Source organism: Diaporthe batatas, assembly GCF_019321695.1.
Source record: "Diaporthe batatas strain CRI 302-4 chromosome Unknown Contig00025, whole genome shotgun sequence".
Lineage (NCBI taxonomy): Eukaryota > Fungi > Ascomycota > Sordariomycetes > Diaporthales > Diaporthaceae > Diaporthe > Diaporthe batatas.
This window is the reverse complement of record NW_025408572.1, coordinates 197,914-220,936: the sequence shown is the minus strand read 5'-3', so window position 1 is coordinate 220,936 and position 23,023 is coordinate 197,914. Positions and strand designations below refer to the sequence as shown.

Genomic DNA, 23,023 nt, shown 5'->3' with positions numbered 1-23,023 from the left:
TAATCTTTGCGGAGCCTGCCTGCAGGAATTCTGGGTGTTTGAGTCAGTACTTCATGCACATGCGATTACACTTTCTCTTCACCGGTCCTTTCACAGTCTTTTAGCCGATAGCCGCATTGCTCCCTCGGTGATAATAATCCCAGCCGCAACAAATGTCCGTGTCTCAGCCTAGGGTAATCATTGGCACCGTCCGCGGGGTTGAGTGGGGCCAAAAAGTACCGGACACCAATGTCCGGGTGATGTCCTGGTGGAGTGGAAGAATGCATTTCCAGGAATGCGGGGACAACCCGGGGCAGCCTCGGATGGGGTCTGGGGAAGGCATCGTGGAGAAGGGGGGATGCCAAGTCCAGTAGCTGTCAGCCGTAGGCGACATGAGCTGCCGGTGATCTCGAAACATACGATCATCGTAAGGTCATCATGATAGAGGCGCGATAATGGAAGAAGCTACGGCGCCATCTGCATCTTCAAACCCTTTGAAACGGACACGGCAGCCAGCTACGAGCACTGGCAGGGCCCGGCCAGGGAACAAGCGCCCCAGAGATGATTCTTCGCAGACCAGCGAGCCAACGTGCAAGACCTGCACCCACTGTCGCATCAAGAAAACGAAATGTACCGGTGGACAAACCTGCTCATCATGCCTGTCAAGTGGTATCGAGTGTGTCTACCCTCAGGATACGCGCCGCTTGACCCGGCCATCTCACGACCGACTTGCCGAGCTCGAGCAGCGCATCGACGGTATCTGGCAGCACATACAAGCCACCACTACTCATTATGCTTCTGTGGCTCCTCAAAGAACGCCACACGCTGCCAGTGTCACCTTGCCTGAGGCCCCAGTCGACCCTTGTCTTGGTGTGGACAATGCCCAGCCCCTTTCACCACAATCTGTCGATGCCTCATCCGTCCGTCACTCTCGATTTCCGCTTCAGTCGGGCACATACGACCAAACCAGCGATGCCATTGGGGGAATCACTGACCTTGGTCAAAGGGCGTCGGCCGGGGAAGGGGCTAGCAATATGGGTGATGCCCAGCCGAATGCACCAGCAGGACCACCGAATAACGAGCCAAATAACGATCTCGAAGAGGGCCCGGCAACACCAGTGCGCTCAGCCCTTTCTCCCTGGGAGGCAAGGATTGCGGGACTTGCCGTAGCACAGGATGGCGGTGTCTCTGTTCACGGAGCGAGCAGCCTTCTTCATCACGGCAACAAGGTGGCTGAGAAATCACCAGCTGCCCCAAAGCCAGATCAACAACTTCGGAATGCAGAGTCCAAGGCCCGTCTCATGAGCTACGCCGCCATTCAACGGCAGCGAGAGGGGCTGCACTATCGCCATCCCCCAGCCACGATGGATCTGGACGGTGTTGATGTCGAGCTTGCTAGACATCTGCTCGACCTGCATTGGAATCGCCAGCACTACGCATATCTCCTGACATATCGCCCTGCTATCATGGATTCCCTGGCGAGTGGCGGGAGATGGTGCAACAAGCTGCTTCTGAATGCCATGTACTATACCAGCTGTTTATATAGCGACAGAGAGTGCCTGAGGACAACCCCGACGGATACCCAGAGCGCTGGCGACAGGTTCTACCATAGGTTTCGGACGTTGTTGGTGGACGAGATCGTAAACCCAAGCATCCCTTCAGCGGCTGCGCTGCTCCTGGTCGGCGCCGCGTTGGTATCTCAGGGCCGCCAATCCGCGGGCTGGACCCTCTGTGGCACTGCATATAGGATGATCATCGACCTGGGATGCCACCTTACCATGGACACTCAGGTGCAGCACCGTGGCCACGACCTCGAGGTCGACATCGAACGTGAATGGCGGAGGCGTATCTACTGGGGAGCACTGATCACCGATGCAACGCAGTGCCTTTATCTTGGTCGCCAGATGACAATGCGTCCAAACGAGGGCAGAGTACCCCTGGTCTTCCTGGACAAGTACGAGGAGTTGGAAGAGTGGACGCCACTTATCGACCGGTCTCAATCGTCCGAGGCGAATATGCTTCTCTTGGGTTACAGAACGCATCCAGCCTACGCCCTGTCATCTTTCACTGCTCTCGTCAAGCTTGCGCTTATTGCATCACGGATCACCCAGACCTTTTACAGCATCGACTGTGTGAGACAGGGCCACGGGAACCTGTGGGCCATCAAGAGTGAAGTCGAGGATGACTTGAAAACGTGGCAAGCTAATCTGCCATCTCACTTGAGATTTGACCCGACGAAGGGGGACGATGTCCCACCACCACATCAAATCACGCCACAGTAAGTAGATGAGCCGTCTTCAATGTGGGCCAGATCGGCTAAGTTGTTCTCTAGTACCACTTATCATGTACTCAATATCCTGCTGCAGCGCCCTTTCCTAGACGGTGGCTACCTTCAAGAGGGCATCAGCGAATCCAACAAAAAGCGTAACGAAGAGAGTTGTGCCGACAGTGCTCTCGCCATCTGGAGACTCGTCGGCGCCTACCGAGACACGTTCACATTGCGGCGGGCTCCTTTTCTCCTCTCATACGCCGTGTATTCAGCGGTCGTGGTAATGCTCCGTCGTAGCAAAGCCGAGCCCGAGAGATTCAAGGGTCCCATCGCCTTCTTCCTCACCGCACTCTCTGAACTACAACGTGGCTGCAACTTTGGCTTGAGAAAGCCTGTCTCCATCATCCGAGATATGCTCAACGAGCTCGGGGAGGTAGACCTCGCTCATTCGCAGCAGCTTCCCGAAAATGAACGTGCACTGGCGTCGATGATGCAGATGTTTGCATCTGACCCTTCTGCTGCACAAGAACCTCTGGGTGGCCAAACGCCTTGTGGTGTTGGCTACCCGTTTACAGTGTTTGAGCCTTCACCACAAGGATTTCTTGATTTACTCGACGACCAGGAACAGACAATCACGAATGATATGCTCTATGGACTATTTTCACAGCCACTCGCAGAATTCACGGGAGGGTGAACATCCATCGATTGCAGCACGACCCGAATTCACGAACGCTCAAACGTCATCAATTCCCACTAACTTCCAGGTGCGCCTGACGTTTGGCTTCGCGGCCTGCTGCCGGATCCTCAAAGTCCAATCGGTGGCACTGGCCTTCCACTCCGGCCCTCCCAGGCCGTTCTTCTCGTCATAGAAGTTGACTCCATAGAAGCTCGCCGTCTCGACCTCCCCATAAACCTTCTCAAATTTGTAGCGGCGCATCAGCTGCCACCCGGGTACGGCTCCCAGCTTCCCGACATGCTCCTGGTCGTACCAGTTGTGGTAGTCTGCTTCGTACTCAGGCTTCGGGGAGGAACCGTTCATCACTATCTCTGTTCCCAGTGGGGGAGGGCTTGGGGGCACGCTGGAATGCGTGAATGGGTGTCCATTTATGTATGAGACGAGCACCCAGGTTATAGATTCAAGGCTCGTCTTGAATTTGTCCTGGTCTTTCTTGTAGAAGGATTCATCTTCGACTAATGGCGTGATGTCGTTCAGGAAATAAGTAGTGTTGTACTCTGGCGATTTATCATCGGTTCGTGTCAGACGATAAATGGCATCAATATTCGGGCTGACGTTGGATGGTGACAATGCTTCATTGCTTGGTGTCTGGCCTTGCAGCGGCTGAACCAGACGCATCAGGAGCCCCGGTGTCGGCATTGTTATTGGTGTGCAGGGAGAGACTTGGCCACGGTTCAGTGAGTGCAGCGGTGTGTAGTCGGGGCACGTGTAGTGTTTTACCGCCGAGAGATACGGCGCATCAAGATATATCCACCGACACGACAACTCTTGACATGTGCTCAATAATGCAATGTCCGTGCCAATGACTGATTGGAGAGAAGCCCATTTTGCGGTCCCATACAGTTCCGGAGACAGATCCGGGAGCATGATTCTGGACAGGGGTGTGGCGTAGCGTTCGGACATTGATGTCCGCACTACATCGCTCACCACGGCCTGGATGCAGGGGCATGATGTTGGAGAAGCTGACTATCGAGAAGACCAAGGGTGTTTAATAACCAGCTATGGGAAGCCTTCAACAACTTCGTACCGACCTGCCAAACTCCAAACTCTAACAGCTTGATACCCCTTTACACATCAAACCTTCATTTCCTCGATAACGTTACGCCATCCTATAACACAACTGTCTCTTGAGACTTCACAATGGCACCGTCTGCGATACCCATGGAGCCTGTGGTTGAGGCCTTCGAGCCAACCAAGGTGAAGGTGAAGGGAGGTCATCAGACAATACCCACAGTCAACCCAGATTACAAAATCGTTGAAGAGCCTATCGGCACGCGCCGGCCCCTCAGGGTCGTGTGCATGGGGGCCGGCTACAGCGGCTTGATGATGGCCATAATCTTCAACGAGCGCATGCGAGACTCAAATGCCACCCTTCAGATCTACGAGAGGAACGAGGATATCGGAGGAACATGGCTCGAGAACAGGTACCCCGGGTGTCGATGTGATATTCCCGCGTAAGTGATTCCCCTCATCTAGGCATATGAATGCCACTCACAAGCAACCACAGGCACAACTACGCCTACAGCTTTTGCCCTAACCCGGAATGGCCGGGCTACTATGCCACGTCTCGCCAGATCTTCGCCTACATGAAAGACGTCGAGAAGAAGTATGAGTGTGAAAAGTTCATCAAACTGAAGCATTCCATAACATCCGCCATTTGGGATGAGGCCAAAGGGAAGTGGCAGCTCAAGGTGAAGGGCAGTGATGGAGTAGAGTTCTCAGACGAGGCCGATGTGTTCATCAACGCTGGTGGCGTCTTGAAGTAAGTTCAAATGCGTCAAAAGCAAATGCGCGGGATCTGACCTGTCTATAGCAACTGGAAGTGGCCATCAATCGAGGGCCTGCACAGCTTTGAGGGAAAATTGTGCCACTCGGCGAAGTGGGATGACACATACGACTTCACAGACAAGCGCGTCGCTGTCATCGGCATCGGCTCCTCTGGCATCCAGATTGTGCCTCAACTCTCAAAGGGTAAGACTGCCCCTGATCATGAGCTATATATAGTTTAGAAGTCACTAAAGAGGCGAGATAGTCTGCAAGAGTATGGATGTCCACGTCCGTACACAGACATGGATCAGCCCCGCTCCCGGTATCAACGAGCCGACTGACAATGACCCGGAGATGGACGACGACTACAACTTCACCGAGAAGACGATGAAAGAATTCCAGGACCCGGAAACCCTGCGCCAATACCGCATTGCTATCATGGACCGTCGGATACAGAACTTCCAGCGAGCCATGGCCGACTCGGACACCCAGCTCAAGGCACAGGAGGTGTTCCGGAAGTCGATGACGGAGCGACTGGGCAACAGCGCCAAGGGCAAGCGGGCTGCGGAGATGCTGCTCCCCACGTTCCCTGTCGGCTGTCGCCGCCAGACGCCGGGTCCCGGTTTCCTCGAGTCCCTCCTGCAGGACAATGTTGAGATGGTCTGGGACAGCATCCAGACCGTGACGCCGAAGGGCATCAAGTTCAAGACCGGCGAGGAGGCCGAGTACGATGTCATTGTCTGTGCAACGGGATTCGATACGACGTTCAAGCCTGCGTTCCCGATTATCGGCAGGAATGGAGTCGACCTCCGCGAAAAGTGGACGTTGGATCGCCCCAAGGCTTACTTTGGAATTTGCGTTCCTGACATGCCGAACTACTTCAGTAAGTCGAAGACCCGACCGGGAGTTCCTCAGTCAAATACTCATTCTCTGTCTCTGAATACAACTGACATTCCCGGCAGCTTTCATCGGCCCGAACTCGCCCATCTCCAATGGATCCTTAGTCCTTGGCATCCAGGCTGTTGGCATGTATGTCTACAAGTGGCTCAACAAGCTGCAGACGGAGGGCTACCACTCATTCGAGGTCGGGTCGGACGTCAACGAGGAGTACAACCAGCACATGCAGCAGTACCTGGAACGAACAGTATGGACGCGTGGCTGCCGCAGCTGGTACAAGCGGGGCACTGTTGACGGGCCGGTCGTCGCCATCTACGGTGGGACCAGCTTCCACTTCATGGAGGCCATCAAGAACCCAAGATGGGAGGACTTCACCCTGAAGAGGCTCCCCGGCGCGCCATCACAGAACCGCTTTGCCTACCTGGGCAACGGGTTCAGCCTCGCAGAGACCAAGAATAAGTCGGTGGGAGCAACGCAGACGCTGGACTTTGACGAGTACTGGAATCTGTTCAATCTCCCTGAGATACATAATTAGCTTAGTTAGGTTGGGACTCGGCGCGTCTGGTTACTCTTTCTTTCAGCTGCATGGCAGCTTTCAATGTGGCATGAGACACGATAGGGGATATTTATATTACCGGTAGAGACTTTTTGGACCTTTGGACGGCAGTGTTCTATGTATAGGTGTATTCGAAGATTTGTGTGTCGTTGATTTGCATCACCACACTGAAATTAAAACCCAACAATATCGTCAAGTTACATCCTGAGGTCGTATATAGATCGTTCCACGCTACCTAGATACTGCAACGACACCACTCCCCATTCCTACATGTGCACATCTCTGCTCCATCAACCGCAACGTCGTGTCGTACCCAGCTGTCACGAAGTAGCATGATGCTGTCGTCGTAACCACTTACGTACCTATGTGGTTCACCTCATCCCCAGGTCCTTGTCCTAGCTCGGCTCAGCGGCTGCACCTTGAGGCAATTTTATTTTCACTGTCAGGTTCTCCGAACCATCAAAGCAGTTTGCGCGTCAAATGACCACGATTATGCGATCTAGTCAGCCATTACCCCAAACGGACTTCCATATCCGATCAGCATCCTGTCTTGCCGGCGGTCTGGGGAAACCTGGGGATGCCAGGATCAACCCCGCGCTGCCCGGGACATGGGTACCCCCTACCCTGATCCATCAATGATGCTACCTCCTGCCGTCGAGGCTACGTGGACAGCGTCTGAGGACATTGAACTCCGATGGTCCTGGCGGAAAAGTGCTTCTACGGCTGAACAAGGTTTGAGTGCGGGCTCGACCTGCTGTCCGAGGCTTATATATGCGTGAAGCCTCCTGTGAGATATTCTTTCTCTGACTTGGTGTTTCATTAGGAGCCATTACACAGCCCTCTGATCTGTTTTTGTTTCATTCTGATATTACCTTGTTCTACTTTGCCCTGCCCATCGGAGTCGTTGCATTCGCCATCGACACTGTTAGCGATCATGTCGCGGGACGGCAAGGTGGAGCTTGAGGACGTGTCCTCTCTGAAGGAGGGCACGCCCTCAGTGCGTCAACTCGAGTCAACGTTTATCGACGGCACCGCCAGCGAAGATGAAATTTTTCTGGACGGGTTTTCGGCCAAGGAGCAGAATCGAATCTTCCGCAAGGTCGATTTCCACATCGTTCCCATGCTGATGCTTCTGTATCTCTTCGCCAATCTTGACAGGTTCGTAACACACTCTGTCCCGTCACACATGAGGACTGCTCCTCCTCCATAGAAATCAATGCAACGGAGACAGAATCTCAACAATTCGAGCCCCAACTCAAACACTGTCTCTTGACACTTCGTGAGACTGACTGGTGTCGGAAAACACACAGGGCAAATATCGGCAACGCCAAGATCGAAGGTCTCGAGACTAGTCTTGACATGTCTGGGAGCGACTACAATGTTGCCTCTATGGTTTTCTTCATCTCGTACATCATCTGCGAGGTGCCCAGCAACCTGGTTCTGGTGAAATACTTCAATACCAGACCATCCATGTGGCTGGCCATCATCGTGACTGCATGGGTATGGATAGACACACGCTTCTTGTTGCCCCAAATGAATACTCTCTGCACATTGTCTAATGGGGCTGGTGTGCCAGGGGCTCATCATGACGTTCTCCGGGTTCGCGCAATCCTTCGGCGGCTTTGTGGCTGCAAGGTTCCTGTTGGGAATTCCCGAGTGAGTTCAGCCAATTGCCTTTCCACGCGTTCTTTTTCCGTGATTTTCATCCAAAGTTGAAGCTCTAGCTAATCATGCCTCGACATCTTCCAGAGCAGGTTTCTTTCCAGGTGCAATGTACATCCTCAGCCAGTGGTACCCTCCACATCGAACACAGTTCAGAGTCGCCCTGATGTACGGTGCGGCTGCTATGTCCGGTGCATTCTCAGGGCTACTCGCGGCTGGCATTGCACAGATGCGAGGCTTGGGCGGCCTGTTAGGATGGCAGTGGATTTTCATACTTGTTCGTGGACGCGTCCTCCCCTGAAACCCATCCCAACAGTTGTCTTCGCGTGCCGCAGGAGAACTTCAAGATCTCAGCCCAAGTTGCTAACATTTTGTTCTCATCTTTGTAGGAAGGAGTCATGACCGTCCTCGGAGGTCTGATTTGCTACTTCGTCCTCCCCGACTCCCCCGACCTCTCCGGCTGGCTTACAGATCGCGAGCGACGATTCTTGAACTTGACACATGCGAGGTATCGTGGGAGCAAAAAGAGCAAGGAGTCAAGTGCCCAAGTGGCAGTGCCTGAGAAAAAGCCCAAGGGCCATTGGGGGTATGTGTGGCGACAGCTTCATTGGGCTTCATACTGGTCTTCCTAGTCCAGCCATCTGGGCTGGTACACGATCCTCCCTAGAGAACTTACAGGCTAACGACTCGGTGTGATCACAATAGGACTTTCCTAAGCGTCGTCAAGGAGTGGCAACTCTATCCCCAAGCGTTGATATTCATGTCGAGCTCCGTACCGACCTACGCCCTCAAGTTCACCTTGCCTCAGATCATCCGCAACATGGGCTTCACCAACAACCAGGCACAACTCCTCACGGTGCCGCCATACTTCCTAGGAGGCTTCTCGGCCGTGTTCTCGTCTATGCTCGCCGATAAGCTCCGCTGGCGCTACCCGTTCATCTGCGGGCCTCAGATGTTGCTGTGTATATCCTACGCTGTACTTTTCGTCTACGCCGCTGACATTCGGAACAACGTGGCGCTCTGCTACACATTTGTCAACATCTCGACCATCGCCAGCTATCCCATCGTCCCAGGCGGCAACACGTGGACCCTGAACAACCTCGCTGGCCAGGAGAAGCGTGCCATGGGTATCGCTTTTATGATCACCTTGGGAAACCTGGGTGGTATAGTGGGAAGCTTCATCTTCCGCGATGATGAGAAGCCCCGGTACCCGACGGGCTGGGGCGCGTGTCTGGGTTTCGTGGCGGCTGGCGTGGTTTCCGCCTCGCTGCTGGAGCTGTGTTACTTGACCATCAACAAGCGCCGCGCCCGCAAATCCGAGGATGAAGTCCGGGCCGAATATACCGACGAGAAGCTAGAAAAGATGGGTAACAATAGCCCCTTGTTTAGGTACAGCCTGTGATAGCATAGAATTAGGATATCATATTTCTGTTCATCTCTCAATGCGTGCTGTGACTGAATTGGCAGTAGATATTTTGCTGTGAGAATATATATTCTAAATGCACAAGAAGGACATGCATGTGGTCATTCTAGCAGCGCCGGTTGAACTTCTCCGCGTCAGAAGGCTCTTTAATGTGGTTGAGGCCACTTAATCTGGGTCTGAAGAAGGTGTTCACGGTAATTGAGCTACAGTCCAATGTTATGTAGGTATTGCTATGCTACGCATCAAGCCTTTTCCGTAGCGGACTCCCACTTTTTGATGATAATCTCAGCAGCCTGCACAGTCTATTAGCAGCAATCCTTTCCTTAGAAGATAAGTAAAAGGTTTGAGGGTCAAGATTCACCTTCTCACCGATTGCATATGCCGGCGTCGTTGTGTGAGCAGCTGGCAACGTTGGAATGATAGAGCAATCAGCGACACGAAGACCAGAGATACCATACACCGACAGACTGGAGTCAACAACACCGCCCTTCTCTCGCGGGAGCATAGCCGCTGTGCAACAAGGATGCATTAAGGACTGAATGACAGTGTCCCTGACAAATTCAACCAGAGCATCGTGCTCTGTGACATTAGCACCTGGAGCCACCTCAACGGCATTTCGTTCCTGCCAAGTGCTTGTGGAGTAGAGCCGACGGAAATAGTCAACGTAGGTAGCCATAATGTCGAGGTCGATGGGGTTGGCCCCTGTGGCGTAGTTGACGATCGGTGTAGCATCGTGGTCGGAAGTATTCAGGACGACTGAACCGCGGCTGAGAGGCTTCAGGAGGAAGGCGGTCTCAGGACCAGTGGCGAATGGCATCTCCAGTATCGGGTGCTCAGGGTGCTCTAGAGCTTGAGCAAGGATCTCGAGCTGGGCGAGGTAGCCGTTCTGCACGGTGTCTGCGGCGGTCGATGGTAAATACTGCAGAGCAGAGCGATCTTCGATCTGCGCTCGAATGTCGGCGACGATATTCTCCCATTTAGGAGTCACATCTCGGAGCGGCTGGTAGGCAATACTGTTGGCCATCCCAAGGGTGTATGGACCACGCGCGGGACGCTCACGAAACTGGGCGACGGCCTCAGCAGCGAAGGTCTCGTTTGTGGTCATGTCAGACTCCATGGGTGACGGAGAATCGTAATTGAAAACAATTGGCACGCCACAGTGATCCTGAAAGTTCTGGCCTACACCAGGAAGATCCTCGACAACTTTGATTCCCTCAGATTGGAGGTACTTGGCAGAAGCAATGCCACTTCGCTGGAGGATCTGTGGAGTGTGAATCGCGCCAGCTGAGAGGATGACCTCCCGCCTCGGGCGGATGGTCTTCACATCACCGCCGGACAAAGCGCGGACCTCAACGCCGGGGACTGTTTCTGCCTTGTCAGTGACTAGACGAGTTACCTTGTGCTTAACAAGGAGGTCGAGGTTGGGCAGGGAGTGGGCGACGCGCGCGTAGTGCCCATCACCGGCATGGGAGCGTTGGACGGTCTGCGAGTTTTGGGCTGTGGGAACCCAGCAGAGGCCGTGCTTGTCACCGCCGTCACATGTCTTGGGTTGGGGAACGCCAATCTCTTCGTACGCATCTCGGCCGATGTCTGAGCAACGTCTCAGCGTCGTTTGCAGTGCGGACGATATGTATGTGGATATGTGTCTTGGGTGGACTTCACTCACGCTGCACGGGCCATTGAAATGGTGGGAATGAGGCCTCGATCGAGTCGCCCTTGTAAAAGGAAGAATCCCAGGTGTATCCGTACTCGTCGACAAGATCATCGCTTGGCTCGGTGAGGAAGAGAGACTGATATTTTGTCACCAAGTATCGTGGGAACTGTCACGGCTTCATCTGGCAGACTCACCTTCTCGAAACTGGGGCCAAAATGCTCCCAGTCCCAGCTGTCAGCAGCATCGTCAAACTGGGGGCTCCCGAGCCTGGCCCACTCGTCATAGTCGTACTTTGATCCACGATCCAGGACCTGGCCGTTGATGGCCGATCCTCCTCCGACAGTCAACCCCAGTATGACGGTGGCAGCACGGTTGTTGACGCTGGCGACAGGAGGTGAGTTAATGACGAGTCGGCTGGCACCGCGGCCATCCTCTGGCGGGTCGAAGTGACCAACAGTGCCTTCAATCTTGCCGTACTCAATGACTAGGACAGTCTCTGTTTGACCTGTTTTAGTAAAGGCCTCTGATCCGAGAAGTTTCGAGATGAAGCCAAGATAATGAACTGGTTCACACTCACTCCCAGGCAAAGCAGCTGAAACTCGATGGGCAACAGTCAAACCGGCAGTTCCGCCGCCGATAATGACGAAATCATATTCATCTCGAAGGTCGGATATCTGTCTCCTTGCGAATGAATGGGCGCGACTGGGAAGAGCATCCACCAGGCTGAAGATGACGGACGCCCCAGTTGCGAGTGCCCTCACAAGGCACATATTCTCGAATGATTGTGGGAGATTGGTGACGAAGAAAAGAGATAGATGACTTTAGAATCGCGTTTACTCTTGCAAAGAGGATGTCATTGAAGCCTCGGATGTGTTCTGGAGCTGCTCGCCCCCTGATCGTATAGTAATTATGGTCAATGCAGGTACTGAGAGCGACGATTTATTTGTTTTGGATCGCAGCGTACCCTGTACATACTTTTATTATAACTGAACGTCTGGATGTTTCCGGATATTTCCACTGCATTAGGTCTTACTCTTGGCGTACATCTGATGATCCTATGTCGTACAATCCATGCAGGACTGGCCTTACAAATGAGCCTAAGGGTTGTACCAAGTCTTGGAGCTCCATAACATCACATAATCGTTAGTGGGGATTGAGAAGTAACGTACTCTGATTAGCTACATCACCCGAGAGTAGACATCATTTGAACATGGGCACGTAATATCTGTAATCCCAGCAAATTGGGTCTGCGGGGAGTTCTAAGAGCTCTAACCTGGAAGACATGACCTCTAGAGTTGAGGCCGACGCTGTATCACAAGCATAGCAAGAGTACTTGCCACTTGTAAAAATGTCGCGAAAGCCACAATGCCTACGATGCATGCTAGTCCTCAAACTTGGCCTCTGAAAGGTTTCTCTCGATTATCAGATCATTCCTCAGTCGTTGAGCGTACATTGACCTTGGAACATGTTGCAAAGTTTCAATGTTTATGTGCCGCTCGACGAGAGCTAATCATTATCCCTCTTACAGAGACCCCTGTATTAGCCTTTCGGAGTGACAACCCCCGTTCAAATCACTTGGGCCTAGGACGTGATCGTTTGGCTAGAGGACCTTATACGGTAATTGACTTCCAGCCTCTTTGTACTTGATCACGGTGACGTCTTTCAATGTCTGGAATTTGTCGGTCTTTAGGGACGGGAGAATGATAAAAAAAGCCCTAGTTGATCAAGACCGTCATTTGCCTGCCGTTCTTACAGGTGCAGACCGTAATGCAGTCGACACCGTTCTTCTAGATTGCTAGACATTGTTGGCTTAACATATAAGACAGGATAGCCTCGCAATATTTCTGCTCGGCTGAGCATTTCGCGACTGAATGGGCAGTCAGGCTGCACTTAGCAAATATACATGAGGCACCAATCGGCAAGGAAAGTGAAATCCGAAGGGAAGAAGGAAAGTATCCAGAGCTGAACTCTGTCAAACGATGGCAGAGGCGGATAACCCTCTGTTCGGCCTATTCCGGGATATCCGCGGGTCTCCCTCATGATACCGAGAGGCAGTCACCCGATCGTGAGTTTCTGGAGGTTGAACCATAATTGTCATCGGATGACAAGAGTCCATTGCGTTCAACAACTTTGGAACACAAGCCATGCCCACTGCTAGGCCTCATTACGTACGGGATAGAACCGCCCTAGGTTGAGGTCGAGATTGGACATGTATAGAACCGTCCATCCTTAGCCACTGGATTACCCAAATTCGTATGTAGGCTATGATAAACTCCCATCTAAGCTTTTATATGCACAAAACGAGGCACTTGCAATCTTCGTCCTTGAACACAGTTTATACTAGTATCTGCCTAAAACCAAGCTAAGTCCCGTTAAGCTATGCCTCGAGGAGGGTTAACGGCTCCTCCCCAAGCAGCACACGGGCAACCTAACACTTTCTTCTAGCTCGCCATACCTGCAGGCTTTGGGCGTTGCATTTCTTAAAGCCTAGCGACCACGCTGTCTTGACCCTCGGGACAGGGATCCGGTTGCACAGTCCGGCTCTTAGGAAGAACTTTTAGTGGTTCATTCTAGATTGGTACAGGTTGATTCCAAATTGGTGGGGCTAAGGGTGCGACTAATCAGACCGTTTTACAACTTGACATCTCCGATCGCTTCACATTCTGCTCAGTATCCTGATATCACACCCCCCCTTAAGGAGTCCTCAATCAACCATCATGGAAGCTACCACGGGCCAACAACGGCGCAATACGATTCGCGCGTACCCCAATATTGCACCGTTCGCCGGTCGACTTGGTGGAAATCAAACAGCATACCTCGATGGCCATGATGCGATCGAGCCCGAGTCAGACAGACTCATCCCGGACGCTTTGCCATGGATACCTCTATCTCAGCAGTTTGATTTGCGACCATTTGCCACGCCAGGCCTGTGGAAAGCAGCCCTGGTGGAGGGCTGGGGGACGCTGATGCTTGTCTACATCACGATCTGGGCAAGCATGTCGCCCAACGTCCAGCCTCAACCACCAGATGCCCGGCTGGGAAACTTCAACAACGCCGCCTTCATAGGCCCCGCCGTCGGCGGGTTCATCAACTTCGCCCTCGTGACCCTGTTCATCTTCTCCTTCGGCGCGGTCACGGGCGCCCATTTCAACCCGACCATCACCATGGCTACCTTCCTCGCGCGCCTCTGCTCCCTGCCTCGCGCCGTGCTGTACGTCGCTGCACAGACTGCCGGTGGTGCACTGGCCGGTCTCCTCGCGCGCGCGAGCTTCGGCACCTCGGACTTCAAGGTCGGGGGCTGCTGGCTGTTTCCCGAGCTCGTGCCGCCCGCCGAGACCTTTGTTGTGGAGTTCATGGCCACGTCTGTGCTGCTGTTCATTGCCTTCGGCACGGGCATTGACCCGCGGCAACGCGAGACTGTCGGCCCTGCGCTGTCCCCGTTCCTCGTGGGACTCGGGCTGGGGATGCTCAGCTTCGGCACCGGTTTCACGAGGTTCGGATACGGTGGGGCCAGTATGAACCCGGCACGCTGCTTTGGCGTCTTTGTTGGCAGTCAATTCCCGAGTTGGCACTGGATTCATTGGTCAGTAAATATCTAGCCCCGCCCCGAGTAGCCCATGGATGGAATTACTAACTATTAGTGGTAGGGTTGCACCTTTTACTGCATGCGTAGCGCATGGGTTGATCTACTATCTCGTTCCACCGTGGCAGTGGCAGGCGGAACAGATTATCATGGCCGTCGGCAAATAAATTAAACTTCTAGTTTGATTGCTTAGTATGGATATGGAGGCTTTCGGGTGGATGAGGGATGGTACCCGGTACAAGCTCTATGGAGGAGACTTCAGATATTATATGGACTTGGTGAGCTCAAGTTGGAATATCTGAGGATGTGGCTACGAGGAGGCGGCGTGCACGACATACTGCCTTGGGACTTGTTCTTGGGACCTGATCCGGTCAACGAAACACTATTCATTAGCCCAAAGCTGGGTATTGAGCGCCTTGGGTCATGCGGGTGAATTTGAAGCCAACTACAACCACAAATCATGTAAGTGAAAGCCTAGCAATGCCAAGTGCCTACGAAAGTCCTACTATCTAGGTATGAGGCTTAACATAGCGAGTGAAATAATAAAATAACTTGTCTTTTTTTACGACCTTCTCGGGCTACGCTGCTCATGCTAACCTCAATCCCTTGCAACACCAATTGACATGTCCTTGGATTGGAGAGGCCCACTTCATAATGAAGCTGGCAACTTGCCTAGTGCCAAGCCGAGAGGAGTGCCTGGCTGGAGCCTGAGAGCTACTTGTCAAAATCCCTTACTCGGTCGACATCTCCTCGATACTCATAGCAATTAGATTGACTAGGGTTTATGTTTGTATCCCTCGCATCCCGTCGGACGCGGGCCGCCTGCTTCCCCCTTCCGCCCACCTGGGGAGTTCAGCGCTCAGCTACTACCCAAACTGCCAGTACCATGCTTGTAGAGCGCGGCATTTAAAAAATTGGCTGAGACAAGAGTCCTGCCAATCAGCTTCCAAATTTTGAGCTGACCGATACTCAATACTACATGGACTCCTTCTCTTAAGTCCCTGTTTAATTGGTACTGTCTTTGAGCCGGAATTTGGATCTGGGTCGATCCCTTTTGCTTAGTAAAACAATAAGGGTCTAGACAGTATGCATTCCGAGCCATCATGGTTTGGATTTTTCTATCATTAGCAGGAAAGCAATGCTTCAATAATGCTAAGGCATAGGCTGCTAAGCACCTCTGGGGAGAGCACCAATATTAATCTCGGACGATGACGAGCCTCAGTCTTACAGTTTGTGACCCGCGATTTGACCAGAGTATACCAATCAGTAGTAACGGTAGATAATGCTTAGATGTTTGGATATCATAATTGCTCGTAACAAAATGCGACTTCGGAAAGAACAGCTGTTAGTCAAGTGCCGTTGAGCTGCTTTCCACATAAAAATACCCATTGATGTAGGCGTCCAAATATCCATTCTAGGGCCGTCTCCAGTTCCACGTCCATTACATTTCATTGTATTTCCTCTCGTAGGTAGAAAAGCAAAGCATGGGGACTGACGAGAATAAAATGAACACGGGGAAAGTGGTGATCAAGGTCTATGTGAGAAAGTCAACTCGTGAGTTGCTTGAGACCCTATGCATTTCGATCCGGTACTGACACTGGCTTCACATCAAGGCTGCAATGATTTTCTTTGCAAACCCACCTGGGAACTGGCCTGCCGACTCAGCAACGAGTGCATGTCATTCAATGCTCACAGCCACATTGAGTGCCCAGCAACTACCGTTCTTCATCTGGTCCCGAAAATCCTTGTGGTATAAAAGCCGACACCTCTGAACACTTCCCGGCTTACAGAGTTCGAACCTGTTGAAGACACCAAACTTGCTCATCTTGGGACCTCCATCAGTTACGAGAATCAACGTAAAACTGAAATCCCAGCAGTTCTGCCTGAAGCGGAGAACATAGTCGCCGAGTAAGTGCAAGCCCAGGTGGTGATAGAGTACTCAACATGTCTCATGGGCCAAACATCCCTTTTCGTCATGTTCAACGCCCACCGCGACAACGACTTTTCGGTTATTCCACCGAATCTCTTTTTGAGGACATAGGGTACTGTACGATCAACGAAGATTTAAATCAAGTCGAAAACCTGCCCCAGGAGGTAGTCTCCGAGCGTGACCTGGCGCGCGCCCAGCATCTCGCCGACGACCCCGGCTTCCTTCAGTGGGCAACAAGCCGGGATTCGCGGCGTATGCTTGTTCACGGGGCCTACAGCCAGGCGTCTCGAATCTCCGGGCTGTCAATCTTCTGCGCCTCACTCCGGCGCGCGCTCCCACAAGACCACCCGCGCTGCATCCCGCTGGTCTTCTTCTGCGGACTGCACACCACGGACCCGTCCGGCCGTCCGCCCACCTACAATGCTTCCCAGATGGTGACTGCGCACAGCGCCATGGGGCCGTCTCGCGACTACAATGTACCACAGCAGCAGGCGCCGGGCTATTACGAGGAAGATGCACCGCCACCGTACAGCAACATGCAGCCGCGGCAGCCGCAGTGGTCTGCCGGCGTCACCATGATCCGCAGCCTCATATCCCAGCTTCTCAGTAGAGTTCCTGATGGAAGCATACCCATGACAAGTCTGACACTCGAGGACATCCGCTCAGGCAGCATTCATGTCTTATGCAACCTGTTCTCCCGTCTCTTGCAGCTTCTTCCTGATAACGCTATCGTCTGGTGCTTGGTGGATGGCGTTGATAACTATGAGCAAGCCGGACTTTGGAACGGCGCGGGTCAGGTCTTGGAGCGGCTTGCGCGGCTTTCGGGCCCTTTCAACCACAGCCCCCGGCCGGGAGCCTCTGTCCGTTTGCTACTTACGACTTCGACGCTCACGTCATACACATCGACATGGCTTCAGCGACAGGAGATGGTTTGGCTGGAGGAGACGGGTTGGGAGCACAGGGAAGCCGATATGATATCACTTGGCCGCGGTCTAGCAAACCAAATTAATCAGGCGCATGGGTATATTACAACATCAGGGCCCGAGGACCGTCGTAGTGGGGCTGGACGGCGTTAGTTGGACTTAAGTGGGTGACAGGCTGGAACCTGTGGTTGGGGCAGATGGTGAACGGAGGAACTTTTTGGCAAGAAGGCGTTTTCGTAATGAAAAATGATACCAATATGATTTTTGGTATTTGAGAAGTCTGATATCTACGTGTCAGGTCCTTCCCTGGCAACAAGAGACCAGGATCCAGACCAATTGAAGACATACTGGGTATTGTTTGCTGGGCATTGAATTCTAGTCAGTTGCTCTGGTAGATCCAAATACAATTTGGCTCATGCCATGCTGCCTCGGTCCCTCGGGCAAGTTGCAAGGTGGACTGTTTCACTCGCAGCCACTTGTCACTTATTATTCATACTCTCAGTGGATGCTCCAACACCACTGTTACTGATTCAACCTCGACGTAGCTACTATAAAACCCAGCATCTGTTAGGTATTACGTTCGTGAAAGCGAGTTTTACAAAGACAAAAAAAACTGTCTGCAAATCTCTTGTTATCTCCTTGCATCACCTTACTTACGGTCACAGTACAGGAATCGTAGCCATCGACGACCAAGACCCATCAACCGTCTTGCCCAGGACCAGCCAGCATTCTTGTCATTCCTCAAACTGCGGCCAACCTTTTCTTTGGCCCAAGTTTCCTACGAAGAAATCGAGCGTCCCATCGTTAGTTTACATCCTGTCGCCACAGCCTCAGGATCGCACTTACCTACGCCTTCGAGGTCGTGTCGTCGCGCCCAAAATGCGACCTCCACAGGGGCCCCGGGGCCAAGATGGCCCCGTAATTTACTCCATCCCACACATCGCCAGCTGCATCGGCGGGCCCGACATCCTCCCCGACGTGCAACGTCTCACAGAGAGCCGCGAGACTGCCATGACGGGCCCTGAGCGGGCACATGCCGAACAGCTGGTGAGAAAATACCAATTCCGGCAGTGGCTCGAAAGCCCGACATCATCCCAGCTCGTTGTCCACGGCAACTACAGGCCAGGGGGCTCCGCGTCGGGGCTATCCTTCGTCTGCCTGTCCCTCGCCAACAAGCTCTCGGAATACGGCAACCATTTCATCCCGCTGATGTTCTTCTGCGGCATGAACAAGGACGACGACGGTGGTGTCCGCACCGGGGGCCGCGCGCTGATCAGGAGCTTCATCTACCAGCTCTTGGGGCACGCGTGCTTCCGTGGTAGCCCGGGTGTCGCCCTGAGCCCTCAGACGCTAGACCGCGTCCGAAACGGCGACATTGAGGCCCTCACCGGGCTGTTCTCACATCTGGTGTCCCTTACACCCCCTCAGACCACGGTCTGTTGCCTGGTGGATGGTGCGCTCTACTATGAGCGCGATGAGTTTTGGGACGGGTTCGTTCGGGCATTGAGGCCGCTTCTGCAGCTGTCGGGACAGACACGAGCAACGCATACCCCCCTCAAGCTGCTTATCACGAGCCCGACGCCCACCTCATATGTCCGGGATTTCTTCCCAGGTGACGTGGTCTTGTCCATGGCGGGGATCGGTAGGGCGGGCGTGGTGCCTAGTACCCAGAGACTTGAGAGGGAACTGGCTCTTGCGATTCAATATGCGCTGGAAGTTCGACTTGAACAGGAGCAAGGGCTAATTGCGGCGGCGTCTGGTTCGGGGAGTGCGCGATCGGCTCGACTTGAAGGTTGAGCAGTGGGAATTATGTCTAAAAATGGGTCGCCTGAGAGCAGGGGGACAAAATGCATTTTCTGGCGAGGAATGAGACATTCCTGATTTTGGTAACGATGCATTTGAACCGCTTCTCTTGTGCTTTCTTGGGTCCGCTGCTTCGTGCTGTGCCGCCGGCCTGCGTTATTAGCTCCTATTTGAGGATGATCCTGTCTTGACCAACATGAAATTCACACCACGCGCTCCAATCCGAGTCCTCTTGGGGCTGGGTCCAAAGGTGATTGTTGGTGTTGAATCGGATGTCTCCACTGATGTCCAACAGTCGCAGCTCTAGGGCAACGTAGTGCTGACGGTTGGGGCTATAGTGCCCGGACACATATCAGACCACGGCGACGACATCAATGCCACAAGCCCAATCTTTGTCTTTCCGTCAGAGAATTTCCAGCAATCTTTAAGGTCTTAATTGTTTATTCTCGGAAGTAACCTACGATCTTAACGATGGCGAATATCCAGCTCTCAGGCCCAATCCCCTCCGCTATGCTGACGGCACAGCCGGATACCGCATCTCTTAAAGACAGCATCGTCCTCATCCCAGGCGGGGCCCAGGGGCTCGGCGCGAAGATCGCCAGGCAGTGTACCGCAGCCGGCGCTCGCGTAACCATCACTAACATCAACGACACCAAAGGCCAGGACCTAGCATTAGCCCTCAGGACCAACGTCCAGTTCGTCCACTGCGACGTGACCAGATGGTCGGACCAGGTTCAGGCCGTGAAAGCCGCCATCCGCTTCGCCCCGGGCGGCGGAGGATCAGCGGCAGCCCCAACCCTCGACTACTTCGTCATTAACACCAGCATCATAGACAAGCCCTTCTTTCTTACCAACAACCTAAGAATTATAAACCTAGACAGTAAGGACCCACCCAAGCTAAACACACGGCCTATTAACGTTAACATTAAGGGCACTATATTTAACCTAAAGCTAGCGCAGCTATATATAACCTTCCCTCCTATTATAACTATATAAAAGAAGTTATTACCTAAGAGTATAGTTTTTATTCTTAGCCTTAAGTTATATATTATACTACTAATAAGTATTATTTATAATAAGTTTAAGTTTAATATATAAAGTTTATTCTATTTAAATTAAATATCTTTTATAAATAAAAGTGTTTATATTAATATAATTATATTATAACTAATAGAGATAGGTATAAATACCGGTAATAATAAGCTTTTAAAGCGTTTATAAAGCCTTAAAGTATATTTTATCCCTATTAAATTATATATATATATATTTATACACTTATTATTAAATAAAAGTATTATAAGTAGAATAGTAATATTAAGTTAGTTTAAAAATAAAATATATTTTAATATTAAGGATAATAATATAAGTAGTAATAAAATTAAGAAGTATTAGGAGCTATTCTATTAAGGATAGCCTAAGGTATTAGAGTCGCGCTATAAGATATATAGAATAATAGGGTTTCAGGATTATTTAAAGACTTAATTTTAATTAATAGATGTGAAAATAGTACTGGTCTGAGAAGATCTAAAGGGAGCACGCCCTAAGCACGCCCGGAGTCAGTAGAAAGATATCGTGTACACGCAGTCCCGCTTAAGAAGTACATCATCTGTCACCACTCCGTTTTCAAATCAATTACCAAGATAGCGCAGTTGCATCAAAGAATTGCGGCATTGCCATTGCTCAGTCCTCGCTACTTGATTGCTAGACCCCTATCTTTCTCAACCCCAGTCACCTAATATGCAGAAGACTTCCCAGAGAGGGGTCTTGCATAAGACGGTTTGCCATGAAAGGGTATCTAACAAAATGGCATCTCGCAGCAGGCTGTGCTATAGGCTAGTGTTCCCCAGAAAACCATCACAGTTGCTGCCAGTTTTCTTCCCCCCTGGACTCCGTCCTTGTCAGTCACTGCGGTCCTTGTCTTCGGCCCCCGCAGCTCCCACGTCCTGGCGGCGCGAGGCGGCCACAATCCGTGTAACCTCACCAATGTCCAAGTTTCCTATTGACCTGAAGAGATGTTTGACTTGGTCGAGTTGTTTTTGGGTGGTGTGAGAACCGAATTTTTGGATGATGGACTCCCAATCTTTTTGCTCTATTGCCTTCTCCACGGAAAATGATCGGTCTTGCGGTCCCAGAATTAGGGGGATCCCATCGCAGCCTGTGGATCCGTAAGTTGCCCACTTGTGGTCAGGAACCAGACCCATGGACGCAAGTCGGTCTGGGCTCTCCCAGAAGATCCAGCCAACGGCCCTCATACGGTGAAACGCGTAGTATTTGTTGTTCATTTGCGCCCAGCCCAAGCCTACAAATGTTTCCACCACCATACGGTAAGAATCATAACCAGACATTAAGTGGATCGGTTTTAGCAATCCCATATGCAGAAAGGGATAGGTAGCGCGGAAGAAATCGAGTCGAGTTGTGGGGTCATGGGAGAGAAACTGGTGCAACAAGCGAACTCCTAACATCGCCACGCTGCCTCTCCAGTCGTTCAGGCGCTGAGAGGTTTTCGAGACCGCGTTGATGGTGGTGGCCACCTGAGGAGGGCAAGCAAGTGTGCGGTTGCCAGTGCCGAAATGTCGTGGAATATAGATACCTACCTAGCTAGGAACAGACATGCACAGGTGATCCATTTGGTGCAACTCATACCCTCTTCCAACTTTTGCCACCCTACTTCCTACCACAGGCCGTCATCGTCATAGGGCCCATCGGCAGTCATACCGGACTCCTCCTGCAGCCGTTCGATCCTGGCCCAATCGCCCTCACTGACCAGCACCCGGAGGTACATCGACGCCTCCCGCAGCTCATCCAAGCTCATTGGGTACGCCTGTACGCACTCAAGGACCTCCGCGTCGCCCTCGGGCACAGCACAGGGCCCGTGGCCCCTACACGCCCGAAAGTTCCAGTACTGCAACTCATCACCGCCCTGCGCGCCCTGGTCCCTCCCAGCCTCGTCCCGCGCCTCAAGGCCCTCAAGCAGCGTGAAGCCCGCCTCGCGGTGCCTGTCCCAGTACCCCTCGTCGGCGGGCGCCTCGTCGTCAAAGTACATCTCGACGGCCCAGCCGGGCGGGCGGAACCGCGCCCGGATGAGCCCGGCCCACGCGTCGAGCACCTCCGGCGCGTCGGCGCGGAAGCACTCCTGGCTGTGGTCCGCGAAGGAGCCCGGGAAGCAGCAGTTGAGGCCCCTGAAGGCGGCGCGGACCTCGCGGTAGCCGCCGGCGGCCCGCAGCAGCGACGAGATGACGTCCGGGGCGTGGTAGCTCGCGAAGGCGCCGAGGCCGTCGTGCATGCCGTCCGTCAGCTCGAGGAGGTCCAGCTCCAGGCCGGGGAACAGGCCGAGCAGGGCGCCGACGTGGAAGCCGCGGGGCACCGGGTCAACGCTGTCTCGTGGACCTGCATCTGCTTCCTCCTCTAGTGCCTGGCGCGGTACGCTCAGGCGTAGCATGTCGTAGTCGACGCGCAGGTGCTTGAGCTGCCGCACCTGCGCTGGCGACATGGCCATGAGGGCACGCACCATGTCGACCGCACTTCTGCAGCAGATGCGGACGTGGGGCAGCACTAGGGGGCTGGCCTCCTCATAGATCTGCCGGCTGACACACAGGATGGCCAGGCGCTGGTCGGGGCCGCTGTCGCCGCCGACGGGCTGCGGGTCATTGGCATCAAAGACCAATGACCGGAATAGAGTCGTGTAAATGAGGTCACGCAACTCCCGGGGCAGGCCCAGGAGGGAGCAGTGTGGGGACGAAGACATGGATTCCGTTGTGTTGCCCTCGTAGAACGAGAGTAAGAGTCAGAGTAAGTACGGATACTTCCGGTGAGTCTTTGTTGTCGGCGTAGGATCTGACCC

General features: G+C 52.9%; 9 protein-coding genes across 9 annotated transcripts; 6 read left to right on the top strand and 3 right to left on the bottom strand.

Annotated features, from left to right (window-relative positions):
• Window positions 1-434: 434 nt before the first annotated feature.
• KVR01_013300 (uncharacterized protein) lies at window positions 435-2,942 on the top strand (the record flags this gene model as incomplete). The annotated part of the gene is made up of 2 exons (XM_044791839.1): window positions 435-2,257; window positions 2,312-2,942. The coding sequence occupies 2 exons, from the start codon at window positions 435-437 to the stop codon at window positions 2,940-2,942; spliced, it is 2,454 nt and encodes an 817-aa protein (XP_044637754.1).
• A 39-nt stretch (window positions 2,943-2,981) lies between these two features.
• Window positions 2,982-3,623, bottom strand: KVR01_013241 (uncharacterized protein; the record flags this gene model as incomplete). The annotated part of the gene is made up of 1 exon (XM_044786292.1): window positions 2,982-3,623. The coding sequence occupies one exon, from the start codon at window positions 3,621-3,623 to the stop codon at window positions 2,982-2,984; it is 642 nt and encodes a 213-aa protein (XP_044637695.1).
• Window positions 3,624-4,145: 522 nt separating this feature from the next.
• Window positions 4,146-6,183, top strand: KVR01_013307 (uncharacterized protein; the record flags this gene model as incomplete). Its single annotated transcript, XM_044784135.1, has 5 exons — window positions 4,146-4,438; window positions 4,492-4,746; window positions 4,798-4,955; window positions 5,017-5,634; window positions 5,714-6,183. 5 exons carry the CDS (start codon window positions 4,146-4,148, stop codon window positions 6,181-6,183), a joined length of 1,794 nt encoding a protein of 597 aa, XP_044637761.1.
• A 955-nt stretch (window positions 6,184-7,138) lies between these two features.
• On the top strand, window positions 7,139-9,268 carry KVR01_013285 (uncharacterized protein; the record flags this gene model as incomplete). Its single annotated transcript, XM_044785324.1, has 6 exons — window positions 7,139-7,303; window positions 7,453-7,626; window positions 7,781-7,860; window positions 7,954-8,143; window positions 8,256-8,488; window positions 8,635-9,268. 6 exons carry the CDS (start codon window positions 7,139-7,141, stop codon window positions 9,266-9,268), a joined length of 1,476 nt encoding a protein of 491 aa, XP_044637739.1.
• Window positions 9,269-9,531: 263 nt separating this feature from the next.
• On the bottom strand, window positions 9,532-11,800 carry KVR01_013322 (uncharacterized protein; the record flags this gene model as incomplete). The annotated part of the gene is made up of 5 exons (XM_044785599.1): window positions 11,521-11,800; window positions 11,138-11,439; window positions 10,956-11,079; window positions 9,651-10,879; window positions 9,532-9,582 (listed from the first exon to the last, which is right to left on the bottom strand). The coding sequence occupies exons 1-5, from the start codon at window positions 11,711-11,713 to the stop codon at window positions 9,532-9,534; spliced, it is 1,899 nt and encodes a 632-aa protein (XP_044637776.1). The 5' UTR covers window positions 11,714-11,800.
• Window positions 11,801-13,660: 1,860 nt separating this feature from the next.
• KVR01_013261 (uncharacterized protein) lies at window positions 13,661-14,828 on the top strand (the record flags this gene model as incomplete). The annotated part of the gene is made up of 2 exons (XM_044789247.1): window positions 13,661-14,526; window positions 14,720-14,828. 2 exons carry the CDS (start codon window positions 13,661-13,663, stop codon window positions 14,826-14,828), a joined length of 975 nt encoding a protein of 324 aa, XP_044637715.1.
• A 2,080-nt stretch (window positions 14,829-16,908) lies between these two features.
• KVR01_013304 (uncharacterized protein) lies at window positions 16,909-19,176 on the top strand (the record flags this gene model as incomplete). Its single annotated transcript, XM_044785196.1, has 2 exons — window positions 16,909-17,477; window positions 17,775-19,176. 2 exons carry the CDS (start codon window positions 16,909-16,911, stop codon window positions 19,174-19,176), a joined length of 1,971 nt encoding a protein of 656 aa, XP_044637758.1.
• Window positions 19,177-19,653: 477 nt separating this feature from the next.
• Window positions 19,654-20,178, top strand: KVR01_013260 (uncharacterized protein; the record flags this gene model as incomplete). Its single annotated transcript, XM_044793291.1, has 1 exon — window positions 19,654-20,178. One exon carries the CDS (start codon window positions 19,654-19,656, stop codon window positions 20,176-20,178), a length of 525 nt encoding a protein of 174 aa, XP_044637714.1.
• Window positions 20,179-21,732: 1,554 nt separating this feature from the next.
• KVR01_013312 (uncharacterized protein) lies at window positions 21,733-22,927 on the bottom strand (the record flags this gene model as incomplete). The annotated part of the gene is made up of 2 exons (XM_044786134.1): window positions 21,733-22,657; window positions 22,691-22,927. The coding sequence occupies 2 exons, from the start codon at window positions 22,925-22,927 to the stop codon at window positions 21,854-21,856; spliced, it is 1,041 nt and encodes a 346-aa protein (XP_044637766.1). The 3' UTR covers window positions 21,733-21,853.
• Window positions 22,928-23,023: the final 96 nt, after the last annotated feature.